Source organism: Rhineura floridana, chromosome 11 (assembly GCF_030035675.1).
Source record: "Rhineura floridana isolate rRhiFlo1 chromosome 11, rRhiFlo1.hap2, whole genome shotgun sequence".
Classification (NCBI taxonomy): Eukaryota; Metazoa; Chordata; class Lepidosauria; order Squamata; family Rhineuridae; genus Rhineura; species Rhineura floridana.
In genome coordinates this window covers 17,625,749-17,634,881 of record NC_084490.1, presented here as the reverse complement: position 1 = coordinate 17,634,881, position 9,133 = coordinate 17,625,749, and the positions used below count along the sequence as shown (strand labels likewise).

The window sequence follows — 9,133 nt, the reverse complement described above, 5'->3', positions numbered from 1 at the left end:
TAGATCTTGCCTCACAGTGCCTCACTCTGTGAGGAAGCACAGCTACCTCTTTCCTCAGAGAGCAAGGCATTGTGGGGCAGCATCTGAGGCAGCCCCATCTGGACTTTACTGCAGTGGGGAAAACTGCACCATCATCACTTTGCTGTGGCAGGAAAGACTGGTTTTTAATGCAGTGTCCACATTAGGAAGCAAAATGTCTTGGGCTGTCCTGACACCAGCATTTTGTATTTCCTTGTCCATCTACCCGCTGCTTTCACACTCCTCACCACATCTTACTAATGGGAAAGCAGCCCAACCCAAAACCTGTCTGATGATCCTTAGATATAATCTGTTTTCAAACGAAAAAATAATTGTGTACATCAGGATGCGTTTCTGCAAGCTTTCATGCGTTTTGATTGAAGATGTAACCTGTTTGATAGGAAGCGACTGTGACCATAGGCAGTTAAAAGGCAGCATTTCTAAAACTAAATTCAAGTACAGCTTACTTAGTACAGCCTTTATGCAGAGGTTAAGATGCCTAACCATGTCCACATACTGAGGCCAGAGGTTTGCTCTTCCAACCTTTATTAAATGCTATTTTCTGCCATGAAAAATACTTTAGTCTCATTAGCACTGGGTGATTTCAGTGACATTGATTTCTGAATTGTTCTCTGTTTGGTACAGCGTCAAACAGGATAGCACTATTTTGAGACTCTACACTTTTCTTTATTTCCTATTCTTTCATTTATTGATTAGATTTGTAGCTTGCTTTTTTTCTGGAATCCCCTTAAGTCACACAAGCTTTCATGAAATGCAACCATTCCATTAAAAACAAACTTACAGTTTTCAAATTTTAATTTTCAAATTAAAACCAGAAAGAAATAGACCAATGTGTAGGGACGGAGGAGATATTCAATTTGGTTTACATGTTAATGCAAACTTTTCTCCTTCTCACTTCCTGAAACAATATGCAAATCAAAACGCAGCCATCCTTCAAAATTTACTTCTCAGAATTATTCGGTGCAGTTCTCCAACCAAAAACTGTGTCCAAAAATGCATGTATTAGGAGGAAAGTGTATTAAAGTGCATATATTCATGGAAATAACATGCAAAAATGCATTGTATCAGCAGAATTGCTTGCAAAAATGTGTATCTTAGGCAAAATAGTAATAACAATAAAATGACATATAAAAAAGTGTATATTGAGAGAAATGCACACTAAAATGCTGACAAATTTTTGCGAGGATTTAAAAATAAAATCCCGCAAACTGATGCAAACATGCGGCAAACTAAAGTTAAGATTGTGGAGGAAAATAAAAAACTGAGAGAAACCAAAATGGACAGATTTCTCCATCACTACCCATGAGGAGAGAAAGGAAGGGGGGAGAAGAACAGAATGAAATGAAAGGCAACATTTGAAAATACTAAAAGATAAGTCTAGGAAGTATACTTGAACTTACTGATAGTCCTACACAGGCCAGCTCTTCCCTTGTTTTATTAATTTATTTATTATTTGATTTATATCCCGCCCTTCCTCCCAGCAGGAACCCAGGGCAGCTTATGCATTTTTTATGCATGACTCTCCTCTTACTGTATGTTTCATTGGTCTCCTCTAGGGACAAGGGAGAAATTCAATTCAGTTTGCATTTCAAGCCGAATATGTGAAATGTGCACTTTCTGAAACTGTATGAGAACCAAAACACAGCCATCCTCCAAAATTCACACTTATTTGAATTTTGCAATATTGTTCTCCAATCAATCCATGGTTTACAAAAACGCATGTATTATTAGGGGGAAATGTGCATAAAAATGAATATATTATGGGAAATAACATACAAAACATACAAGAAATTACAAGAAATTGCTTGCAAGAATGTCTGCATTAGTCAAAACAGCATATAAAAATGTGCTTAGTAGGAAAAATTTACACTAAAATGCTGAAGGATTTTCATGAGGTTCTTTTTCAAAAAATTTAAGACTGGAAAAATTACAAACTAAGAGAACCAAAATTGACAGATCTTTCCATCCCTAGCCTCTTCCTTCACAATCCACTTCCGACATTTTCTTCTCATTCCTTTTATTATCTTCTATGGCACTGGGAAAGTTTCCCTAGAGTTAGGAGAAGGTAGGCCAAGCAAGCAGCCATGTTGACAAAAGCCGTGAAAGCCAACACCCACAAGGCCATCTGCTTGTCGGCTTGGCCAGCCAAGGCACATTCTACGGCCTTAGGGCAGGTGTCTGCTCCTGGGAAGCATAAGAAAGTTGTTTCAGACACCAATGGAATCTGCAGTGATACCACAACCCAGAAGAAGACCAGCTCCATTGACAGGAGAAGAAAGACGCAGAAACTAAAAGCCATCGAGGGCCAGGTACAATGGGAAGACATCTTGGGCTCTGAGGGAACCATGTTGGTTCTGGCAGTGGCCCTATTGGGCAGAGGATGAATCGTTCCAGTAGCCATGCTGGATCCAGCAGCCATGCTGTGACTCACACCAGCAATGTCTGTTAGCTCCTCATCTGCTCCCCTCACTGCCTTTCCCTGGTGCTGAGATCCAGCCCTTATGAACCCCATAAGCCCCACTGGGAGCAAGGCAGCCAAAAAGGCAAAACCCCACACTGAGGACACAGGGGCAAGGAAGCGCCGGTTGAAGCAGAGGGCACTACAAAAAGGCCGAATATCTGCCTCCACCAAGGTCCAGTTACAAACGAGGTCAGGGCTGGCAGAGGACCAAGGCCCATCGGCAATGAAAAGGGCCACCAGGCGTAGTCCCAAAAGGAGATACCAGGGGGCGGGGCCTTGGCAACCAGATTCACCCCGTGGGAACATCATAGCTGGCTGAAGGAGCCGGGCCAGACCAGCAACAACAGCAGCCATCTGTGGAGAGAAGGGAAGAGATGAGAGAAAGGTGAGTCTGATTATAAACTTTATCATACAGCCACAAGTGGCTGTATACTATAGTCAGCATGGATTTTTCGCATTCCGCAATGTTAAATTGAAAATACCCCCATGCCATTCTGATCCTTCCCATAAGCTCATTTCAAAACAAAACCTTACAAAACGTATAGTCCTGAACTCAGAAACACTTACTTAACCCTCTAAATTTTCATGGTGATACACAAAAAAGTCAGAGAGAATTGAGAGTTCAAAGTGTAAAAAGGAGAGAGAGAAACCAAACCCCTGTTGGACTTTTTTCTGTCAGAGTTCTCATAATTTGTTTAAATTAATTAAAAATCAGCCGTGTTCACCGAGTACCTGTAATCCTATTACTGACCTTGCTCTATACTCTGACCTTCATCTTCTGCAGTTTAAAAGTTAAAAATAATGCCTGGCTGATTTTTAATTAATTTAAGAAATTTTGGCTTGAACTCAATTATAATGTCGGTCATGCTCCATAAGAAGCAACTGTCAGTGTTCTAAAAGCCAGACTCACAGCTGCTGGGCTTGCCTAATCAGGGAGCCGCACCCACACCAGACTTTGATTTCACATGACACAGTGAGGGCTTCCCCCAGAGAATCCTGGGAAGTGTAGTTTGTGAAGGGTGCTGAAAGCAGACTCCTATTCCCCTGACAGAGCTCCAGTGGTCAGAGTGGTTTAACAATCAGCCACTCTGACTGAAGCTGTGTGAGAGGAACAGGGAATCACCTAGCAACTCTCAGCAGCCGTCACTAACTACACTTCCCAGGATTCTTTGGGAGAAGCCATGACTATCTAAAGTGAAATAACAGCCTGGTGTGCATATGGCCAGGGACAGCTATGGTTTAAATTTGGGTGAGAGGCTACATGTGCCTGCTATAGAATAAAAAGGTGAGGGAAACACTGAAAAATAATTATACTGTTCACAATGTTTTCCTTTTGGAAATGAAAGGGGCTTCCCTTCTGCCCAGTGCCCACCCACCCAATCTCCTCCCCCTCCCCTTCCTGCCCTCCTCCTCCCCCTGCCCTCCCCCAGGTCAGTTTCACCTATCCTAAGCATGATTGCACAGGAGTAAATCCCACTGAATTCAAAAAGCATGCAAATGTTCAAACCTGCCCTCTCCTCCTCCCTCCTATCCCCTCTCTCTTGCCCCTTCCCTCTCCCTTCCCTCTCCCTTCCTTCTCCTCTCCCTTCCCTTCCCATCCCCTTTCAATCCCCTCCTTCCCCCTCCTCCTCCTCCTCCTTCCCCCTCCCCCCCTTCCCTCTCCTCCTCCCCCATGTTCAGTTTTACCTATCCTAGGACAAGACATGGGAAACCAGGGTTCAAATCCACACACAGCCATGAAGTTCACTGGGTAACCTTGGGCCAGTCACTGCCTCTCAGCCTCAGAGGAAGGCAATGGTAACCCCCCCCCCTGAATACCTCTTACCATGACAACCCTATTCATAGGGTCGCCATAAGTCGGAATCGACCTGAAGGCAGTCCATTTCATTTTCAAGCATGATTGCATACAAGTGAATCCCACTGAACTCAGTAAGTATGCAAATTATCAAACCTGCCCTCCCCTCCTCCTCCCTCCCATCATCTCCCTTTTGCCCCTTTCCTCCCCCTGCCTTCACCCCTCCCCCTCCCCTTCCAATCCCCTCCTTCTGCTCCCCTCTCCCCATGCTCAGAGGCACGTTACCAAATTCTTCCAAGCTACACAGGAAGTGGATTGGATTGTGAAAGACCAACCCAAATTGTGTTTGCATTTTGACAAATTTGTAGGGCGGTCCAATATCTCAGAGAGGAGGTCAGGTCTCCTGCTCCCCCAGTGCATTCACTATAGCTGCCCAATTTCCCTGCTTTTTAAAGTTTGATAGAAATATCTGTGAGCTATAGCTATGTTCTGAAACTGCAAGGTTTTTTGCCTATTAGTGAAAAATATAAAAGCTAGTTGATCAGAGGCTTTAAGGGACTTGAGAGAGTGAGGGCTAAGTAAGGTTGGCAAGTGTTTTTTGTGTTTTAGGGCAGAGCTCCTGTACCTTTAATAAATTCAGAATGGAAATTCTGCAAATGAAGTTTTCCCCATCAAAAGATCTCTACACCGGGAAAGGCCTAACCTATTGAATTTGTGCCTGTAACACATCTGTGAGAGGCACAGGAATCCTGGCAGAAAAGGTGGCCAGTCTTTACTCAGCACAATGGTTTTTTCCCCCTACAGAATTTAGTTCTTTCCAGGATCATCTAAATATCTAGAGGATATTTAGGGGCCCAGTCTTGCTCCCTTTCATGTAGAAAAAAGACAGGTTTTCTATGGGATTATGAGTTTTTGAGAAACGTTTTAGACTAATCTGACATCTTTTTAAAAGAGGGGATATGGAAAATAGAAGAAACCTGATTCTGAAGGCTACTAATGTTTTAAGCAGGACTGTGTAACATCAATAGTATTGATGACATCAGAGGGAAGTAGAAGTGACAAGGTGTTGATGATATTAGAGGGGCTGGCACTGACCCGTCCCACAAAAGGGGAGGCTGTGAATTAAATGGGGGGACTGGGGTATGAGAACTAGACTAAGAGCAATCTATAGACTCATCTAGCCTGGAGCATGTGCACAGGACCGAAGTCAGAGGGGCTGAGGGCTCCCCTCTGTGACAGAGGAACAGAAGACGTTTGGAAGCAATGGGCCTTTGGATTTTTAAGGGGGTTATGTAGGGGCGCCTGTTAGAGGCTACCTCCACTGTCAGAGGGGCTATGACTCTAGATACCAGTTGGTGTGACTCACAAGTGGGGAGAGTTGCTGTTGTGCTCAAGGTGCCATGTTTGAGGGCTTCCCACAGTCATCTGGTTGGCCACTGGGAGAACAGGATGCTGGATTGGTTGGGCCATTGGTCTGATCCAGCAGGCTGTTCTTATGTTGTTATGATTTCAGTTTATTTGTTGGTTTCTGTATTTAGCCTAAAACTTGCAAGATCTTCTGCGTAGGTCCTGCGGCGCGATCCTGCAGCACCATGACTGCAAAGATCCTGCAGCGTGATCCTGCGGTGGTGCAACTGCTCACTGGGGCAGGGTATCACCCTGCTGCTGAAAGAATTGCACTGGCTGCCCATTAGCTACCAGGCCAAGTTCAAGGTTTTGGTTTTGGTGAACAAATCCCTACACAGCTTGGGACCAGGATACCTGAAAGGTCGTCTTACCCCTTATATACCCAATCAATCACTACCCTATGCAGGTGAGGGCCTCCTGCAGATACCATCTTATCAGGAGGTCCGTTCTGCACAACATAGGAAGCAGACTTTTAGTAGGTGGCACCTACCCTTTGGAATTCCTTCCCCTTAAATATTAGACAGGTACCATCTCTGTTATCTTTTTGGCGTCTACTGAAGACCTTCCTCTTTCAACAAGCCTTTTAAGTTGAGACCTTATCCCAGTCTGCATCTATGTTGGAATTGCTTTTTAATATGTTTTTAAACCTTTTGTTTAAAGATGTTTTTAAAGCTTTTTTTAAAATGTGTTTAAATATGTTTTGTTTTAATATATTTTAAAGTCTGTTTTTATGATGTTTTCAAGTGTTTCTTTGCTTTTGTTTGCCACTCTGGGCTCCTACTGGGAGGAAGGGCAGGATATAAATCAAATAATAAATAAATACATTTAAAATCTCTCCTCCACCTTCCTTTTGGCTCTATCCGTGTTTCTGCCCTTTCCTGATTTCCATCCTGAAGTTCAGGCTCCAGAGATGTCACGCAGATATGCTCCAGTGCATATCTAAACCATTTCCATTCTTCACATCATTTCATTCTATTACCTAACATAAGCAATGCACACCCTTATCTCAAAAAGAAGGAAAGGAACCCAATTCCAGTAATGTCTTTGGTTTTACCCTATAAAACAACTCCCAGAGAAATCCAGAGTCTTATCCAAAATCGTCAGCGACAACAGTACAACTGGTTCCTCAGCTTCCACAGAGGCTGTTTCCCCCTTGTCCTACAGCTAGCTGCTGCCAGGAATCTAGCCTCAGTTATTTAGCGGGGAGTAAAAAGCAGTCAGCACATGCTCAAAAACAGATGCGTTCATTTTGCTTCTCATGTTCCAGGACTTAAGACCTGGCACTGAACTTTGAGGGGGAGGGCAGGTTCTTCTGGGGCTGAACCTCAGCTAAAATTCAGCCATGCCTGCGGTGTCCTTTCAGAAGTGGGTCCTGTCTCCATATTCCTTGAGTCAGGAGGGAAACTGTGCTGAGTTGGAAAGCTGGAACACGGGGACATCGGAAGCTACCTTATACCAAGTCGGACCATTGGTCCATCTAGCTCAGTAGTTTCTACACTGACTGGCAGCAGCTCTGCAGGATATCAGGCAGGGTTCTCTCCCAGCCCTACCCAGAGATGCCGGGGATCAACTCTGGGGCCTTCGGCAAGCCAAGCAGATGCTCTGCCACTGAGCGATGGCCCTTCCCAAAGCCAGAACTCCTGGGTTCTCTAGGAGGAAGAGAGCAGGGCTGCAAAGCACAATGGATCTGTCATTTAGCAAGGCTCAACTATACTGAGCTGTGGCGGCAGCCTTTTGGGAGGGCAACCCTCACGTCCCTGTTTGGTCCTTTGAGGATGATCATGGTCACAGTCTAAGCAACCTCTCACTGTCACTCTCACTTAGTTTCAGCCCCATTCTGGTGTCCAACACGATGCACTGGGGGTGTTTCTCTTTCCCCTCCGTCCAAAACCTCATTGCATTCCCATCCCCTTTGGGTCTCATCATACTCTATGCTACTCTATGCAAACCTGTGAGCAGGGAGGAAATATCTTAACTCTTGTGTCCCGCATCCGGCAACATACACCCCCCCCCGCGCAAACTCCTTAGAAAACCAGTAAAGATGGACTACCATTGCCATTAGTTTGCTTTTACCTTTTTCTCTAGAGCCTCTTTGCGGCCTTTGACGCCTCCTCTTTGTCCTCTGCCTTACACTTCCCCTTCATGCTCTTGCATCTCGGTTTTGTGTTCTGTTTCAGGAAAGGGGATTTCTTTTGTTCCATGTTGTCAGAAACTCCCCCGCACAAAAACAGGCCAGCCGCCGAGAAACAGAAAGTTGAAATGAACCCCCCCCCCAGATGAGAATAGCTGCCAGAGGGACCGCCTTCAGCCAGCTGCCTGCAGCTGGGCTCTGGACATCTCCCCAGTTAGATCACCCTTCTCTCCTCCCCACTAGCTTTTACTTCCTCTCTGTTTTCTTAAAAATGGACCATAACATTCTTTACATCAGCCTTTGCCAATGTGGCGCCCTGCAGATGTGCTGGACTGCAACTCCCATCGGCCCCAACCACTGAGTCTGATGGGAGTTGTAGTCCAAAACATCTGCAGGGTGCCACATTGATGAAGGCTCTTCTACATAGCACAAGGGCAGGGAACCTCAGGCACAGAGGCCAAATGTGGCCCTTCAAACCTCTCCATATGCCCCAAGGAACTCCTCCCCCAGGCCACATCCACTCTCCCCAGGCTGATCCTCTCACTGGCCCTGCTTTGCACCATCCCTGAGGGTTTTTGCCTGGCCGGATAGAGAGGGATGTGTAAGTGTCTAGAAATGAGCCTTCCTTACAAAGGTAAAATACACATTGGTCGCTCATTCACTTTCCCCACCTACTTTTTTGTGAAGAGCCATAGTCCCTGGTAGAAAATCTGCTTTGCACGCAGAATGTCCCAGGTTCAATTCCAGGCATCTCCAATTTAGGGCTGGGAAAGATTCCTGGATAACCCCGGAGAGCCGCTGCCTGTCAGTGTGGGCAATACTGAGCTAGATGGACAGATGGTCCGACTCATTCTAAAGCAGCTTCCTATGTTCCTCTGGCCCCGTCCACCACTGCCATGTGGCCCTTGGAAAGTTTCCAAGAAGGAAATGCGGCACTCAGGCGGGGGGGGGGGAAGTTTCCCACTTCTGACATAGAAGCCGTGGCGGCAATATTATGCACGCTTGCCTGGAAGTAAACCCCACTGAACACAGCCGGACTTACTTCTGACTGAGTAACCAAGCATAGGATGTGTGTCCCCAAAGAGAGATACTTATGTGGGAAGGAAGTGGGGCCTAGTGGATGAGGGTGGTGAGTTAGGACAGACTCCTGCCCTCCCCCCTTTGAAATGTAAGGAAGGGGTCATACATCAGAGGGCACATTCCTTCTACACGTAGGCAGCAAATAATAATACTAAAAATCTACTCAGAACAAAGGCTCTGTGTGGCTCAAACAGAGGCGAGTATTCAGGGAACTCCTTGT

At 45.5% G+C, this 9,133-nt stretch overlaps 1 protein-coding gene across 1 annotated transcript; it reads right to left on the bottom strand.

Moving 5' to 3' along the window:
- Positions 1 to 663: 663 nt before the first annotated feature.
- On the bottom strand, positions 664 to 8,010 carry LOC133366281 (uncharacterized). The gene is made up of 2 exons (XM_061589216.1): positions 7,776 to 8,010; positions 664 to 2,854 (listed from the first exon to the last, which is right to left on the bottom strand). The coding sequence occupies exon 2, from the start codon at positions 2,852 to 2,854 to the stop codon at positions 2,060 to 2,062; it is 795 nt and encodes a 264-aa protein (XP_061445200.1). The 5' UTR covers positions 7,776 to 8,010; the 3' UTR covers positions 664 to 2,059.
- Between the last annotated feature and the right edge of the window lie 1,123 nt (positions 8,011 to 9,133).

Excerpts from the sequence above, each read along its gene's own strand:
- LOC133366281 (XM_061589216.1), bottom strand. The coding sequence starts at position 2,854 with ATGGCTGCTGTTGTTGCTGGTCTGGCCCGGCTCCTTCAGCCAGCTATG.